Source organism: Chelonia mydas, chromosome 11 (genome assembly GCF_015237465.2).
Source record: "Chelonia mydas isolate rCheMyd1 chromosome 11, rCheMyd1.pri.v2, whole genome shotgun sequence".
Lineage (NCBI taxonomy): Eukaryota > Metazoa > Chordata > Testudines > Cheloniidae > Chelonia > Chelonia mydas.
The window spans coordinates 76,430,244-76,448,119 of NC_051251.2; the positions used below are offsets into that span (position 1 = coordinate 76,430,244).

The 17,876-nt window shown below is 51.7% G+C and overlaps 2 protein-coding genes and 1 long non-coding RNA gene across 5 annotated transcripts in view; 2 read left to right on the plus strand and 1 right to left on the minus strand.

Moving 5' to 3' along the window:
* Positions 1–2,917, plus strand: part of C11H21orf58 (chromosome 11 C21orf58 homolog) — a 41,303-nt gene extending 38,386 nt beyond the window's left edge. The window contains exons 7-9 of one of the 2 annotated variants that reach the window (XM_043525815.1): positions 692–930; positions 1,569–1,636; positions 2,554–2,917. In XM_043525815.1, coding sequence (XP_043381750.1) covers positions 692–930; positions 1,569–1,614 — 285 coding nt within the window. In that variant the 3' untranslated portion in view covers positions 1,615–1,636; positions 2,554–2,917. The remainder of the gene's footprint in view (positions 1–691; positions 931–1,568; positions 1,637–2,553) is intronic. The other variant, XM_043525816.1, reaches the window with a different exon arrangement.
* Positions 2,918–4,058: 1,141 nt separating this feature from the next.
* On the minus strand, positions 4,059–11,766 carry LOC122462503. Its single transcript, XR_006285065.1, has 3 exons — positions 11,634–11,766; positions 9,390–9,551; positions 4,059–4,927 (listed from the first exon to the last, which is right to left on the minus strand). It is a non-coding gene; the product is annotated as an uncharacterized LOC122462503 (long non-coding RNA).
* Positions 11,767–13,256: 1,490 nt separating this feature from the next.
* The window catches only part of KMO (kynurenine 3-monooxygenase), a 41,880-nt gene continuing 37,260 nt past the window's right edge, over positions 13,257–17,876 (plus strand). For both annotated transcript variants that reach the window (XM_037912873.2, XM_043525817.1), the window contains exons 1-2: positions 13,257–13,456; positions 17,374–17,443. In XM_037912873.2, coding sequence (XP_037768801.1) covers positions 13,403–13,456; positions 17,374–17,443 — 124 coding nt within the window. In that variant the 5' untranslated portion in view covers positions 13,257–13,402. The remainder of the gene's footprint in view (positions 13,457–17,373; positions 17,444–17,876) is intronic.

Sequence of the window (17,876 nt, forward strand, 5' to 3'; positions counted from 1 at the left end):
CAGGTTTTTCTGCAGTTTCATACTTGAGCTCTGAGCAGTCATACTGCTCCCTTACATACAATGCAACTCCCACACCTTTTTTGCCCTGCCTGTCCTTCCTGAACAGTTTATATCCATCCATGACAGTACTCCAGTCATGTGAGTTATCCTACAAGTCTCTGTTATTCCAATCACATCATAATCCTTGACTGTGCCAGGACTTCCAGTTCTCCCTGCTTGTTTCCCAGGCTTCTTGCATTTGTGTATAGGCACTTGAGATAACTCGCTGATCGCCCCTCTTTCTCAGTATGAGGCAGGAGCCCTCCCCTCTCACATACTCCTGCTCGTGCTTCCTCCCGGTATCCCACTTCCCCACTTATCTCAGGGCTTTGGTCTCCTTTCCCCGGTGAACCTAGTTTAAAGCCCTCCTCACTAGGTTAGCCAGCCTGCTCGCGAAGATGCTCTTCCCTCACTTCGTTAGGTGGAGCCTAATTGCAGGGTCAACAGACCCTGGCTGTTTCGATGGGACCCAGCCACCCATGCAGTTGTTGTTGCACTGTAGTCCGTGTAGCTGCGCCTTGGGCCCAGGACAAGGGACTGCTCTTTTCAAGAGTGCTCCAAGCTGGCACTGCGTTGGTGAGGAACAGACCATTGTGCTCACCTGCCATATGGATACAAATTTAACAAATTACCCGTTTTCCTTTAAATTGAGGATCCCCAGTTTGCTGCTCCAGTTGTTGTGAAAGCAGAAAAACCAAGGCCATCAGCGGTGCATCATCACCACCATTACCCTTCTCCAGGAGTGCAGGCCATTCCTTCTCAGCCGCTCCCAGTTGGCTACTCCATGTGGCCCCCCATGATGTCATCCAGCCTCATGGGACAGACTGGAGGATTTCCATCCGCTGTGCATCACATGACTGGCCCAACTAGCACCTTCCCTGCAATGCACACGTAAGTAAATAAGCTGCCCCGCCAGGAGCTGTTGTAGTCCCTTTCCTCCTGCCACCTTGGGGTGGCTAAGCGGGCTCACAGGAGGCCAGAGCAGCAGACGCCCTGAGGTCTGACTTACCGTTGGTTTCTGACTACAGCACAGTTTGCAAACTGCTTTGCAAACTGAGTTTAAGTGACAGCAAGAGTACTGTGGCAATGGGAGAGACTCTGCGATAGGAACTAACCCTCACTGACTGCTGCTCAAATGGGAGTGTCACACGAGAGCTACAACCCCGACACTGGAAAGGGTGTTTGGTATACTATCCCCGTGGAAACGCCAGCTGGAAGATCCCAACTGCTTTTTTGAACAAGTAGCAGGGATGTTGTTCTGTGGCTCCTGGGCCTCCATGAGAACTCAGCAGAGCCCTTTATAACCCAAGAATGCCCAGCTGAATGAAAGCGTCCACTGTAATCTAACTCGGATTAATAGTGCCCTCAGGCGTGACGTCCCTAAAACACCAGAGAAACAGTCAAAGGTTTATGAACAAGACTAGACACTACGGCAAATATTTATTGACCAGGGAGAAGAATTTATTCCTGGAATAAAGCTGAGCCCTTGGTATACACCCATGTTTCTAACTGGTTTTTCTTTTTCTAAGTGTAGTAACCGATGGACTCCTCCGTAGCCTGCCCCCGGGTTTGTAGACTCCTCAAGCCTGTAGCAAAGGTAACCAATCAGCTCAGCTCTTTCTTTCCCCGTGCACCTCTGCCCTGTGTGCTCCCTGCTGTCCCACAGCTTCTCTTGACTGGGATATTGCCAATTGCAGTACAGTCTGCTGGGGCTGGCTTTTGGTTGTGACCAAATCTCCTCTGGGGAGACTGTTTTTGCATAGTCCTCCTGTGACCTTTCAACCTGGCCATTATTAGCCAGCCAGCTCCTTGGGAGTGTCACGGTCTGAGCAGGCCGTGAGGAGGAATCTGAAGACACAGAGGTGGATCATCATGTCATGGCAATGGCTGATGTCATGTCATGGCAATCCACTGAGAGAATTTGGCCCAGTAGCTGAGGGGTTTGTCGCATGGCACTGTTGTTGCTTTCATTTGAACCTTGCCTTTGTTTCGGTGCCATTTCTCTGACGTTACAGCTTGGAAATGCTTTGTAAACAAAGTACCAGAGGCAGAGGCTGCCCCCTGAAACGTAGTGAGGGCAGGGATGGACGGGGTCTGTTTGCATTGGCATTCATCCCACACTGCTCACGGTGGGATCTGAGCTTGGGACCACAGCCCAGGAGAGGGTTAGCTAAACAGATCACAGCATGTTGAACACTCCTAACCCTGTTGCTGGATAGCGTGCTGCAGGGTAGAAGAACTAGTCTCTGAGAGCTAAACACCGAGCGGCGCTGGGCATCTGTAAGTCTCAGTGAAGTCAATGCGAGTTGCTAGTGTTCACCCGCCTCTGTGCATCCAGCCTGGGAAGATTTGGGCCACACCATTTGAAAAGGATTTTCCCCTTTGTCTCTAAAGTTACCTCTCTAGCCAAGGGTCCTGTGCCCCTATGCCCTTGACACCATCATTTTATAGTTACACTAAGCATATGCTATGGGCTAGCATCATACACTTTACAGCCATTTCTTTCTGTTGCAGGTGGCTAGTGAGTGGACCTGGACTGTCTGCATCACCCATGCACGTGGAGCATCACTGGAGACGACTTTTAGAGAGTTCCTAACAGATTCTGGCTGACAGGAATCTGCTGTATAAATAGTCACGTGACATTAGTGGAGCTGATAACCAAGGGAGAGATGGCAGAATGGTGTAATAAACTGTGGAAATGCAAAAAAAAAAAAACCAACAAAACATTGTTACCTTTTCTGGCTCTGGGCAGTTAGCCAAACCTTTGGGGCCCGGAGGCGGTTTCCATTAGGAGGAGCAATGGATGATAGAGTCAGCTATTTCTTTGATGCAATCCTGGTTATTTACGAAGAATGTGAATAAAGTCCTAATTCCTAGAACACAAGAGGATGCAAACAACAGGAGACAGTTTCTTTGCTCACAATTCTAAGCTTCTATTAGTCAGCACTTGACCCAAAAGCTCTTAGGGCTTGTCTCTTCTGCAGCCGGAGGTGTAATCGCAGCAGGTGTGGGCAACCAAACTTGCTTTGATGTTGCTGGCGTGACTAACAATAGCAATGAAGCCACAGCAGACAGGAGGTGGCAGCCACTCAGGTGTGCACCTGGGGTCACGGTCAGGCAGGGCTGGCCCATGCAGCTGGCCGGGCTGCCATAGGTTCACTGCTATTGTTACTCAAGCCATGGCTGCACGTGCTGCAATCACGCTCCCAATCGCAGCGTAGACACGCCCTTCACTTTCCTCAGGGTCATGCTACCAGTGTCTCGGTGGCTGGGTCTGGTGCTTCCTCGCTGCTTCCTCAGTCTCCTTTCGTGGTGTTTCTCCTGCTTTTCTCTCACTCTTCTCCCCAGATCTACCGGAACAGTACCCAGGAAAAGTACCTCTGCCCACTTACTTCAGATTCCTGAGTGGCCTCCCATGTGCCTCTGTTCTGACTGCAGACCCCTGTTGTTCCAGCTCCCTGGTTCCATGCAGTCGCTCAGTGGCTTCTTACGACTAGCTTAAATGAAGGGCAAAGGCTGCACCCCTCCCCAGTTTCACGGAGGTAGAACCCCACCCATAGCAGTGTCATTACCTTCAGCCACCTCACCAGTGTCCCCGAGTTCATCCATTTAACCTGTGTCCTCTCCGTCGTTCCAGCCCCCTAACCACAGCTGTTCAAAAATCAAAACCAAACTCACAAAAAGCCCTTTCTCCCTCACCCCCCAATCCCATAGGCCTGAAGTGCAGAGTGAGTCTGGCCACCAACAGGGTTTATGTCCAATGCAGAATTTTTAGTGCTCAGTAGCAAGGTCCAGACAGCCAGTTACCACACAGCAGGTTACTGCATGGTAGATTTACACCCGAGCTTGCCACGGCTAAGTCTGTATAAACAAGCCCCTCCTTTCCTAGGTGATTCAGGGACTAGAATACAGACAGTGGCCGTGCCTGGTGGGGGAAGGAGAGTGCAGATGTGGATCAGGAGTCACAAAAGTAGCTGTATTTCTTGTTCTTTAATATAAATGCACAGAACTGTGTAGCATTCAGTAACGGGCATTTATTAGCTTTGCAATACGCATCTTATTTCAGGCCTCCAGAATTCCCTTTTTCCTCAGCATAGCTGTGTCCACCAACAGGTCTCAGATCCTTCCATTTCTCTTCTAAACGACAGGTTTGCTGTAGCCTCCTGCTCAAAGGCACTTCCTTGAAGTTCTAACCTTCTTCCCCAGGAGGGCTACGTACAGCGATTCCTTCTACCTGGTGTTACCCAGCATTTTTTCCTTGGATAATATTACGAAAGTTGCTTAAGTCGACCAGGTATTTCTCCCCCACTTGTTTCATTATTCCACAAACTTTTACCCATACAGTCAAGGTCAATTCTGGTAAATTCTTTTCTGAGAGTTCAAGAGGATTCTCCTGGAACCTGCAGGAATTTCATATTCTTCAGTTGTATTTTGAGAATTGTCAAGGTTTTGTCCTTGTCCATCAATTCTCATATGGCAACCTGCAATTTTGAGTTCATCCTGTCTCTCTCTCTCTCTCTCTCTCTCTCTTTCCATTGTCTTCTCAGAGAGATTTGAAGAGACTCACTTTGAGGTTTTGGTTGAGTTATCTCCTCTTCACTGTCTTCTGTGCTCTGAATTATGTCCAGCGCAGAATGATGGATCCTTCCTTTTATTTATTATCCTTCCTTTCCTCCTTATTTTTCAAATATTTTTTCCAAGGGAAGTAGCTTTTCACACTTTTTTGCAGCTGTTCCAGTTCCTTTTCTTCTGGTTTTTCTGTAATTTGCCCAAGATGGTTTCAGAGAGCTTCTTCCACCTAGGCCAGGAGTATCCATAAGGGTGGGCATTTCTGAACTGTAGATAATAAATTTTCTTATCCTGTTTTTATGCTGGAGCCATCTGATGCCTGTGAAGGAGACTGGTCTGAGGGTAACTGATTCAGCTTTCCAACACTGGAGTTGACACATTCTACTAGTGTTACAATGAAATAAAAATGGAACATCACAGCAAGGTACCTACAGAAATGTTTTTGACTTGAGACAAGTATCTACAATTTATGACTAAGTGAGATGACAAAGTCCTCCAGGAAGGTAATCTGTGAAATTCAAGTCCTTCCAGAGCTGTTACAAAGAGGAGTGTAACAGGGTTCACAATCCCCCCCTCTTCCTGGGGCCCGCTCACTCTCCCCAGTAAGTCTCAGTGAGGTTTCAGGGTTGTGAAACACCTGTGTCTTTATTTACTTAAGGTTGTCCCTCCACCAGTGTCCATCTATTTACAAGCTTGACAGGATTAGTCATCTCCTTTACAGGCAGAGTCGGCCTTCAGCTAAGAGGCCTCTAGTTCCCGCCCTGGCTGCCCCCTGCTTCCCTCCCAGCCTTTATAGCCCTTGGCTTCTCAGGCCAGCAGGCATTGCCAATCCTCAGTCTGGCATCAGGCCTTTTTCATCAGCCCCAATCTGTTTCCCCTGATTGGAGCTGACTGGGCCAGGGCTAATTAGGTGCTTTTGCACCAGCACCCTGCTACATACCTCCCCCATTAAGCCGATACTGGGCCTGATCTTACTCGGCCCCGCTTTTCTCGGCCTGGGGTTTTACTCCAGGGATGGCCTCCCTGCCCATCTGGGTGGTCCCCGGGCTCAACCCTGTGGGGTTTTGGCATGCCCCACCCACAAAAGGTGCATTGGGTAGGGGGTGGGCCACCCCACAAGTCCACCTCCGCCCAGAGGTTGTCACACCAGTCGCAACCTTGGGCAGGTCGCCCCGGATGTTCTCTTTCCTTCCCTGGTGTGGGAGACAGATCGGCACCAACTGGCCAGAGGCTGCCCTGTGTCTCTGGTTCAGGGCCTCTGCCTATTGGATCTTGAGTCTCCTCCTTTTGGGTTCCTACCCTCTGAACTTTCTTCAGCTGCTCTTCCTCTATCACGGGGATTCCCTCCCCTCAGTGGTCCCGTCCTGAGACTTCTCTTCCTTCATCAGTCACTTCCTTAGGGTCTGTATCCTGGCAGTGTTGTCTAGGGTTCTTATCCTTTCCCCCTTGAGGTTGTGGGGACTCCCTTTTCTCAGGGTCCACCCCCTAGGGGCCTGGCCCCCTCCCTCCAGGTCCTTCTCTTGCTTTCTCTGTTGGTCTCCTCCCTGTGCCTTCTTTCCCTTTTGGGGCAGGGTTCCAATCCAACCCCAGGATCCATTACCCCCACCCGCTTCCAGGCAAACCTTCCCTGCACCTCCAGGGGTACCTGGGCCGCGGGACAATACTCCCCATCCCCGTGGATGCATTCCACCAGCATCCTTTCTCCAGGGATAAGCCAATGCAGCTTCACCAAGCCCCGCTGTATGAGGGAGCGGGCTGAGGCCGAATCCACTAGACCCCTCTGGGGCTCTCCCCCCACCCGCATGGGGATGGTGGCTATTCCACACCTCTTCCTCCGCCCCCCAACCTTGGTCCAACCACAGAATTCAGCAGCCCCACAGTCCATCGCTGGGCAGTCACAGCTCTTGTGCCCCGGCTGTCCACTGCACCAGCACACAAGCTGCCCTGGGCGGCCAGGGGTTCCCTTGTGCTCCTCCCGTCGCTTGTCTACCGGCTTCCCAGCAGGGTGCTCACAGGGTTTCTTGCCTCCCTCTGCGTCTCACAGGGTCCAATGCTCCCTTGAGGGGAGGTCTGCCTCTGCATATTCCTCCGTCCTTTTGACGCGGCTTCTATGGGGGCAGGCTGATGTCGCTGCACCCAGACCCGCATGCTATCTGGGAGGCACTGCACAAACTGTTCAAGGATCACCTGATCCATGATCTGCCCCATGGTTTGGGCATCGGCCCTCAACCACCGCATCGCCCAGTCTGTCAATTTCTGGGCGAAGGCCCAGGGCCGCACACCTCCTGCCCACCGGGCTGCCCGAAACTTTTCCTGGTATTTTTCTGACAAAAGCCCCAGGCGGTCTAAGATGGCTGCCTTCACCATGCCATAGTCTAGACTGGGCATCCATCAGGGCCATATACGCTGCTTGCGGCTCCCCAGCAAGATATGGGGCTAGCTGCAGGGCCCAGGTTGTCCTGTCCCATCCCTCGCCCAGGGCCACCCGCTCAAACGTACCCAGAAAGGCGTCTGGGTCTTTCGCCGGGGCCATCTTACAGAGGCTGAGGCCCAGGTGCCATCTCCCCCCGCAGGACTCCCCAGTTTCTGCAGGAGCTGCTGGTGCACCACGGCCTGTTCTTTGATAAAGTCCTGCCAAGCCCGTTGTTGCTCGGCCTGCCAAGCCAGTAAAGCTTGCTGCTCCAGCTGGTGGGACTGCTGAAAGGCCTGCAGCGTCTTCTGCATCTCCCCATGTTGCTCTGTGAGCCACTGCAGAGTGCCCTCCATTTCCGGGTCGCCAAACGGTGTCTCTGGCAAAGGATCCCAGACAAGCCCCCACATGTAACAGGGTCCACGACCCGCCCCTCTTCCTGGGGCCCGCTTGCTGTCCCCAATAAGGCTCCGAGAGGCTTCAGGGTTGTGCAACACCCATGTCGTTATTTACTTAAGGTTGTCCCACCACCAGTGTCCATCGATATACAAGCTTTACAGGATTAGTAACCTCCTTTACAGGCAGAGTCAGCCTTCAGCTAGGAGACCTCCAGTTCCCTCCCTGGCTGCCCCCTGCCTCCCTCCCAGCCTTTATAGCCCCTGGCTTGTCAGGCCAGCAGACGTTGCCAATCCTCAGGCCAGCATCAGGCCTTTTCCATCAGCCCCGATCTGTTTCCCCTGATTGGAGCTGACTGGGCCAGGGCTAATTAGGTGCTTTTGCACCAGCACCCTGCTACAAGGAGGGAAGCTACAGTGGGAGGCAATCTGCAAATGGGGTGTTTAGTCCATCTTACCCTGAACTGCCTTCAATAAATTTGGCACAGTTAGAAGGACCTACGTCATTTGGGAAGAAAAAGACTTCGTAGGCAGGGCCACATTTTCCAATGCATTTTAGGTCTGCAGTAAGGGTCGCTTAGGTGTGCAACCGCCTGCTTGTGGGAAACTCTGGCACCTATTTTTGAAAATGTAATTCCAGATGAAAAATGAACTGTACTATAATCGTATCTCCACAGAGGCACCTTGTTCATGAGGCGTCTACCCAGGGGATTTTCAGTAACAGATATAACGGCCCTTAGATTGCTTGGGTAACCTTTCCCTCCCCCTATCTTTTCACTGACTTCACTACAATTTCTAACTAACACTACAAGCATTTGGAACTGACTTTGTTCCTGTCTATCTGCGAACATAGAAAGAGAAGGGCCAACCATGGGTTTACCACGGGAAACAAAGCAGGTTTCTAGTTTATTCAAAACATGCACAACCACACTAAAACTTTTACTGTATCTGCCACCTATGTTGATTGTGAATTTCTGGACCCCAGTTCTTCTGCAGACACATCACTAATAGTTTTAAACAATGCCACAAATCAGCACATTTGGCCTACATGGCCATCCAGTGTCTTCTTCATTTCACCAAATAGAATAAATATTCCACAAATTAGACTCCATACCTGACATGGTGACAGAGTGTGGTAAGCTTCCCAGGACTAATTAACTCAACAACTTTATCACTGTATTGACAAGTCACTCTAGATTTGTGTTTCTCAAAACATTTCTGTCTACAGGACAGTCTCCAAAAGATAACTAGTGACATGGACACAATGCTTATTAATGGTTTATAGAAGGACGTGGAAAAGAAACGTGTAGATAGACATTGCCTTGGTGTTCAGAGATTACACATCACGGATATGAAAAGAAGCGTGAGCACCACATCACAGATTATCATAGCTGGTTCTATCTAGTTCTGCAGGATCACAGGACTTCTTAGGATGACAACCGGAGAGCCCAGACTTTCCCTCGACTAAAGCAATAGAACCTATCCAACCGCTTAGGGTGATCTGCCTACAGCACATATTGGCCCTTGGGCTATTAGGACTGTATTGAATGAACTGCCCTTTTAGGTGATGTTCCTGTGATCCTTCTCAGTGCATCATTCAGAAGTCTGTGCTCTGGATACTGGAGGCCAATGTTCCCCAGCTGTTGTCTTATAGCTACTCTCCCCTGCTAGAGCCATTGACGATCATTCATCTTAGCTATGGTTTGAATCACTGCATTCACATGCAGTAATCTTCAAACATAAGTCAAGCTCTGCATACATGTAGTCCACATCTTTTATTGCACAATTTTTAAAAAAAGGGTCTCATTTTTAAGTCTGACTTACCATTATTTGGAGATACTGTTCTGACTAGACATTCTCCACCGAGAAGGATGTAAGTAACAGAATCGGTTTGAAAACAGAAAACCCAGAGATGCAACAGACATATTGCATAACCTTTATACAGATTGTGAAGGCGATGTGGCTGTGAGACATACCTGCACTCGGGTCATCTGGGCTATATTGGCTGGGTCCCTGTCACCCTTCCATGTGCATCTCACTGGAAACTGTGCTCTGGCTCTTGGAAGAGGTCCTTTCCCTGACAGAGGAGTACAACTCTTGGGGGTTTCTCCCTCTTGAGCCTGCGCCCTGTGTTTAGGCTGGTATAATAAAGAATCTTCCATGACTTCTTTTGCTGGATCACCCAAGTGTCTTTATTTACAGTGTTTATGCAGTTCCCAGATCCCACAACAGCTAGTGCCCCATAGACCCTCCCCAGGGTTTCCTGGCTTTTGAGGCTTCCTTCTTTGGTGAGGAGACAGCGATACCACCCTCCTGTCTCCTCCCAGGCTAGCCCCCCACTGAGGTTTGCCCAGGGCTTTTATGCCCTCTCGTGCCTCAGCCCAGCTGTCACTACTTAGCTCAGCATGTTCCTCTGAGCCAGCCCTCCTTAGGGCTTGCAGCTGGGCTCCCTGCTGAGTACCTGTATTTCTACACCTGGCCTCCTGGCCAGAGAGCAGGCTGCAGCCAGCATTTTGGCAGGGCCTTAAAGGGGTTTACCCCTGCCCTGCCCCAGCATCCTTACACATGTGTTCCCAAGTGAGAACCATCAGCTTCCCCTGAAGAAGTATCATTCATAAGCGTAATATTATTTTTACTAACTGCACTCTCAAAAGGTAGAACCAGGCTTCACAGGGATACGGTCAGTTCATCACACACTCCAAGTGAAGAGAGCTGAACTGCACCTACACAGATAATCACAGGATTCCAAATCTCTTCACACACTATCGAAAGGGCATTTCATCATTTGCAGTTCTGGTTTACTGTTGTTTGGAGACACTCTTCTGACATCACACAGAAGCGGAGGATATGTGATGAGGAGATGAAAACGGAAGGTCTAGAGAAGCATGGACCATATTGTAGGGCTTGTGCAGAATGGGTGGGTCATAGGCCTGGGCTTTTGCTTTTCCTAGTGAGTGCTTGACCCTGGCTCTGCCCCGAGGCCCCGCCCCACCCCACCCCACCGCCCCCCCATCCCCTTTAACTTGCTCCTCTCAGTCCCCTCCCCTAAGCACCTCCCACCAGCCACCGAAGAGCTGATCGGCTTTCTAGGTTCAGCTTCATCGGCAAAAGTAAATGTGGAGGCGCCAGAATTTCTTTTCTTCAAATATTTGTCCATTTCTGAGTCTTCAGTTGAAAATTCACCACTGCACCTTAAGGGCCAATAAGAAACCAGGGCTACTACGGGATACCAGACGAAGAGCAAGGTCATCGGAGCATAGCATGATGCAACGTCTGTCTCACACAGGTACATCCACAGAGCAATGGCACAAAATGTGATTTGGTTGTGACACTACTTAAAATAAATCAGAATCTTTTTACCTCCCAAGTGATTTTTCCAGAATTTTGCGGCACCCCTCTACATGTCTGGCGGCACACCAGCGTGCCGTGGCACACCGGATGGGAAACACTGCACTAGACTGCAATTCAACAGTCATTTGATCCTAATCTAGGTACTATCATGGTAACAGGGGCCTTGATTCTGACATGGTTGTGATGGGGCGTCTGCCCCACACTGGCCCATAAGGGGTTAATAGAGCCCTAGGGAGGCTGCACAAGAAGCATCCAATCAGAGAGGGGCTGCAGGGAGCAGCCAGTCAGGGCCGGGTTGACCCATATAAGGAGGGCTGCAGGGCAGAGCAGCTTCTGTTGCTCCCTGGAGCTCAAGGGAGGGAGGGAGGACTGGCTGCCTGGCAGGAGGAAGAAAGCCAGCACCCTGGGCAGGATCCGGGGAGCGAGCTCCTGGCTGACTGCTGGTGTGCTGAGGCCCTGAGACAAGGGCAGAGAAGGTGCTGGGGCTGCAGGAAGAGGCCCAGGGAAGTAGACTGAGAGGTTGGAGGGGACTGTAGCAAAGTGAGACTCACCGTGCAGCGCCTCCTGCTGGTTACCCTGGGAATTAACTTGATTCCAGCTCAGAGCCCCCTCTGCTGGCCATGTGGCTCACCTGCCTCAGGCACCCCATGTCCCTCCCAGTGCCCCTTACCCTGATGCTCTGCCCCAGCAGTATCCCCACTCTCTGGGTCTCCTGTCCCAGGGGAACCCCCAGCCCTATAAGCCCACCTCACTGGTTACTGCCAGTCATCATCATGCCCCTGTTCACTGGGGCAGACTGCAGTGTAATGGCCACTCATCATTGGCAAGGGGGGGGTTTGGACCTGCTGCCTTTCCCTGCAGCCCAGTACCTCTCTAGGCCTTCCTGTCAGGCCACAGCTTGGGAGGTCGCCAGGCCTGAGCTCCCCAGCACTGCTCTGGCCCCAGTAACCTTTGCTCCTTCAGGCAGCTAGGTCCATCCCTCTCCAAAGCGAGAGAGAGACTGACCCAGCTCCTGGCTCACAGCCCTTTTATAGGGCCAGCTGTCTCCTAATTGGGCGTGGCCCCAGCTGTGGCTGCCTTCCCAATCAGCCTACCTTTTCAGGAGTGGGGTAACTGCCCCGCTACAGGGAGGCAGCACATGGCTGCCATCTACAGGGTCCCTGGGCTGGGACCTGGAGTAGTAGGCGGGCCTGGGTCCCCGTCCCCCACGCACTCGCCACTGAGGAAGTGGCTGGACAGAGGACTGCCATTCCCCCGGAAGGGGGGAGCACAGAGTGTGGCATGCGGGAGGGGCTGTGTCATGAAGAGGACGCCCCTGTGCTGGAGTGATGTGGGTCCCTGGAGCAGAAGTGACAGTGGCGAGATGCCACCACCAGAGGGTGCACTGGCTAGCAGAGCTGATCCCCTGGGACATCCAGCAGGGGGCGCCGCAGTGGTGAGTCGCACCCCGTCACAATGGCCTTAAACTTCTGTACAGACAGACTAGAAAACAGACATACCTGATTTGGGTAAATACAACTTAAGCTCCGTATTTAATTCCTGTATGTCATTAGCCAAAGCAGATTGTGGCAAGAAGTTCCACAAATTAGCACATTTTTTAAATTTTGCCTGTTTTGTCAGCAATTCATTGTGTCCCAAAGCATGCTAAATATTGTACACACAGGAGGAGGCTCCGGGCTGGGGCCAAGGGGTTCGGAGTGTGGGAGGGGGCTCTGGGCTGGGGCAGAGGGTTGGGGTGTGGGAGGAGGAATGGGGTGTGGCCTCTGGGGCGGGGCCGGGGATGAGGGGTTTGGGGTGCAGGAGGGGGCTTTGGGCTGGGGGGGTGAGGCCAAGAGATTTGGAGTGTGGGAGGGGGTTGCAGGATGGGGCAGGAGTATGGGGTGTGGGCTCTGGAGTGGGGTCAGGGATGAGGAGTTTGGGGTGCAGGAGGGTGCTCCAGGCTGGGGGGGGGGCAAGGTGTACAGAGTGTGGGAGAGGGCTCCAGGCTGTAGCAGGGGGTTGAAGTGCGGGAGGGGGTGAGGACCCTGGCTGGGGGTGCGGGCTCTGGCGTGGGGCCGAGGATGAGGGGTTGGGGTGCAGGAGGGGGCTCCAGACTGGGGGAGGTGAGGGGTTCGGAGTGTGGGAGGAGGCTCCGGGCTGGGGCAGGGGCTAAAAGCCCACTGGCTGCTAGCTAAATCTGTAGAGCCAGACTCCTTTAACTCTCTGTCTCCGTCTCTCTCTGGTCTCGGTGCCGCTAGACGGGACAGGACACCACACCCAGGAGGCGTGTGGGTGACATATGCAGCACAGCAGTCACGCAATGGACTCTTGGAAATTTGAAAGATACCTTTGTGTTTGCAACCCCCCACTGTAAATAACAACCCTCCCCCCCAGGTACCTGAGCCGAGCTGGGCCCTCGGCCTGGATCTGGCCTTGTCACATGGTCAGAGCTGATCCAATGATGAGTTTGTGGTTGGAGAAAAACCTGAATATTAACCAAGGAAGGTGAATCAGAGCATGACTAGACTGCCTGCTTCCCCTCCCCTCTCTTTGCTCTCTGGCAAATGCAGCCTGGCTGTGTAACAGCGTGAGCAGCGTCACTAGTCTCTCAGGGGACAGAAGACCACAAAAACCATGCTGCAGTGAGATTGTTGCAGTCATGAACTCCACTGACACTCAGAAGGGGAAAGTAGCCATTGTTGGAGGTGGTCTGGTAAGAAACTCACTGTTATCTCTGTTGTGGTTTGATTGGATCCAGGGCTGCGGCCTGGGATGAGAACAGACTGCCGCCCGGGCAAGCCATTCTTAGCAAGACCTGAAAATGTGAAGAGCTGTAGCAAAGTGCTTGGTGTTTGGGTTGTGTAACTGGCCAGTTCAGGCCCAGCTTTCAGAGTGAAAATCACTGGATGGGCTGCGGCTACCACTGACAGAAGTGGGCTCCTCCAATCCAGGCAGCTGCCCCTGGGTGAGGCGTGATTGCTGGGAATAGCTGATAGTGACGGTTGCAAGCGTTTGAAATGCAACCAGCTCTTTTGCCTCCTTTCTACAGTATTTGCTTGTCTGTGCCTAACTAGTTGCTTTGTAAATGAAGGGAACAACACCAACTCTGCTGGTGAGTTTAAACCTCAGGGCTACTTGTAGCCCTCTGTCTTCATTAAGGCACCGGCTCTTTCCGGAGAAGTCTGGAAGCTAGAATGGGCTCAGCGGAGCGACTGCTGGGGGTGTTTCTCTTCTAGGGCCTAGCGCGTTGGTGCAGACAGGACTCTGCACCATATCCATGGCTGTGTTTGCTGGGTCGAGCCTTTCTACTGGGGCACTGAGTGAGAGGCTGTTGAAGACCGAGCTTGTCTCACCCTAGAGTGTTACTCGTTCACAAGTGCCAGGACTGGATGTGAAAAGCCACCCCTGCCGCACAGAGTCCCTGCCAGTTTCCCAGAGGAAGTGCCCTGCGTGGGAGCCGGTGGACGTGTGTTGCGGACACCTGGCGGTGTAACACGCGGCAGTCCCTGGTCTGCCTCAAGTGCTGGGGACAAACTCTTGCCACCCCGGGCCCCTTTTCTGCCTCGCAGCTGAACTCTAGGAGGCAGCCCAGGCCACGGTCTGGCTCCTCCGAAAGCTTTACCCCGCGTTACACCTCAGGACTGCTGTGTGCAAAGGGCTGCGTGGGCCTGTTCGTCGCAGCTCCCAGTCAGCCTCACGCAAAGGGGGAACAACCCAGAACCGTGTCAGCAGGGTTTGGAGTGTCGGCTAAGCAACATTTAAACAACAGTTAACAGTGACTTGACTGTTTCCTTACACAGACCCCCACCCCTTGGCAGCTGTTACGGGTGCCCCAGCCTAACATTTACCCTTCTGCCTGGATTGCTGAGCTCCCCTGGCCCACCCCTGGGACGGGGGCGACAGTGGATGTGTTGGCGGGGGGGATTCTGGCTCTGCTGCAGGAACTCTCACCCTATGTCTATCCATTGCCTGCCCAGAAATTAATCCTGCCCCCCACCCCCACGTGCTCCTCCTGGGGTTCTTCCCCCCCCACCCCTTCTCCAGCCTGTGATGCATTAGAGTTCCCTCTCCCCCTTCAGGACAGAGGATGGGGGCAGCTCCAGGGACTCTTTGCCCCCCTCTGCCCTACCAGGCAGTGTGCAGGAGGATGGGGGAGGAGCACAAGACCCATCCCATCCCCATTGCTCACAGGAGGGGGGGGAAGTGGGGCTGCCCTGAGCTGCTGGCTCTTCGCTTCCCCCCTCCCCTCCTGTGAGAATGGCTTTGGGTTGCGAGGGGGAGAGAGAGCTCTTCCTACAGCAGCTCTGATTGGTTGCTCTGCTCCAGGAGGCAGGGCACTGGGGCAGGCGGCCAATCGGAGGGCGTATTTCCCCCGTGCAGGTGTCATATTTGCTACGGAGCTGGAGCCTCTTGCATCATCCCCAGAGGGTCCCGGCCCCAGCCAATCCTGTGGCTGCGGAAGCCTCGGGAGAGCTGGGAACAGGGCGGTGGGCCATCCTATCAGAGTTGCAGTGCTCTGCCCTCTGCATGTGTGCAGACCCCCCACCCCACCCCGCAGCCTCCCCCTTCGCTCCACCCCGACCCTCCTCCCCCCTCACTGCCCTGTCCCCCTCACTCCCCTTGTCTTTCCAGATAGCTGATCCCCCCGCCCCCATTTGCCTCCCCGCCAAAGAACAGTGGCACTAATGTGCATTTGGTGGCATCACACAAGTCACTCTGCTGGTGCGTTCCTTCCCCCACGCTCGGTCTCTCTGGCCTAGTTAGATGGGATTGTCTGTTGCTTCCAATCTGTCTGTATCCATGTGTTGTCTCTTGTCTTACATAAAGATTGTGCACATCTTGGGACAGGGACTGTCTCTTTGTTCTGCACTGGTGCAGGGCCTAGCACAGGGGGTGGCCTGGTCCAGGACGAGAGCCCCTACGCAACAGTGATACAAAGAAAGAAATAACAAGAATAATTGAATTCATGTCTCCTCCCCACTGTTGATCTCCTTTTCCTTGAACTTAAAATCAAATGCTGTAATATAACATACATGGGGAACAGTAGCATGAAGGCAGATTTGACACGTTTGCCAGATCTTCGCTCCTTGACTAGCCAGGTCAGTGGAACAGACTCCTGAAACAAAGGGTCCGGGTTGTCTTCTGGCATGGATTTGTAGCAGACCTTGTGGAAAATACACAAGGCAATGATGCTGGATATGCAGAAAGCAAGGGCAGCAGCTGTGGACGCTTCCCAGTTGTTAGGCCTCTCCACCACCTAAAAAAAGAAAAGGAGGACTTGTGGCACCTTAGAGACTAACACATTTATTTGAGCATAAGCTTTCGTGAGCTACAGCTCACTTCATCGGATGCATTTCAGATGGTGAGTAAGAGTACTGGAAACAAGGGTTACATATAAAACAAATCATAACACGCTTTTTAAAGACTAGACAGAACTAACGAGTTACTCTTTTGTCTAAAAAAGCTTATCACACCCAAAGTTCTCTCCAGCGTTTCCAACCAAGTCTGGCTGAGCCCCCTTTTTTCATGAAACAAAGTCACTGGCCTTTTACTTTCTCAGTGAAGGATGCCAACATGTCGTCTTTGCCTCCCAAATATAGTGGAGCAAATCTCTGGTGTGTAGCTCTAGACAGGGTTCTCTCTCTCCCGCACGCAAGCTGTTTTTCTCTTCCTGTTAGTTTCTCTTCTTGAAGACCCCTCAGTCTTTCATTTGCATGCAGTTCAGACTGGTGATAAAGACTCATTCTGAAATGAGACAATACTCCGTCGACACACAAACTGGCAGCCGGATAAACATCTCTTATCTGACAGAAAAACTGTTTTTCACCTTTGCTGTGACCAGTACCTTGATACTGACTTTAAGAACATATTTTCAGTATCTACACGTGATTCCTTATCTAGTATCTGTACATACATTTCTTGATGCTTTTCATAACCAGTGTGACTCCGGCTTTCACTTGAGATCATTCTTTGGTGAACAGGAATGTACATGGCAGATGCAGGAAATTCCTGTAACCGCTCTGCATGCTTTTGCCAGTTGGCATTAAGAGGTTCTTAAGTCACAGCAACAGTCAAAAGCATGGTGTATGGGCAATATACAATCTAGATTTGCCTTTGTAGTACTTTGTGTATCTAGGCAAAGTTAGCCAGGCATAGGTTCCCTGAAGTCAGTTCACAAGAGAAACACCACAACACCCTAAATTCTCTCATGGTAGATAAATAGGGGCTTGACAATTGATGCAAACTCCAGCTTACCTTTGCCTACATGTAGAAGTCAGCACTCGTGCAGTTACAATGCTTGCAGAATCAGGGGTGTGTGTGCCTGAGTGTAGACAAGGCCTACGTTTCAGTGCGAAGGGATCTTTGATTGGGAACTTTGCCACCAAGTCCTAGCTACCCTGTATGCATGTTAGGGATTCTAGCGCCCTATTCCTAGGAGAAGACATCTCTCAGGTACATGGTCAAGATGCCCCGTTTCCTGCTGAGCTGTGTACCAGTTGGTTGTCACCGTCCCCTCTATAAGAAGCTGCCTGTCAGTGATGCTGCATGTTTATAACTGGAAAGCACATTCAGAGTCTCTGCAAGGAAATTGTTCTATAACTGTAACGTGTTTCTGTAACTCTCTTGTAGGTGGGTGCTTTAAATGTCTGTTTCTTTGCAAGAAGAGGGTTCCAAGTTGATATGTATGAAGCCAGAGAAGGTGAGCCCAGTCTTACTATAATTACACAATTACTAATCTGATCAATTCTTTATTTCCACCAGCTCCTAAAAAGGGGTGAGGTGGGGAGGGGGAAGGGAATGTTATGGGCAAAGACTGTGGAACAAACAGAATCTGAAAATGTGTCTTTAGAATATTTGCTTAGCTTTCACTCGGAACATGTGAATGAAACGCTAGCATTTACTCTGCAATGTGCCTTTCCGAGTGTGCATGCAGGTAACACAATGAACCCAGCTTTCAGAACTTACACGTGCCCTTCTTTTTATGCACCTATGGTAAGGGCTGATTTGAACGCCCAAGTCTGACAATTGGGCTCCTTACAGGATGTGTATAGTGATGCAGAAGCTGTCCCAGAAGCTTGCCAGTGCATGATTGATTAACGCTGTAGAATATTTGCTGACGCCCTGGGTTTGTC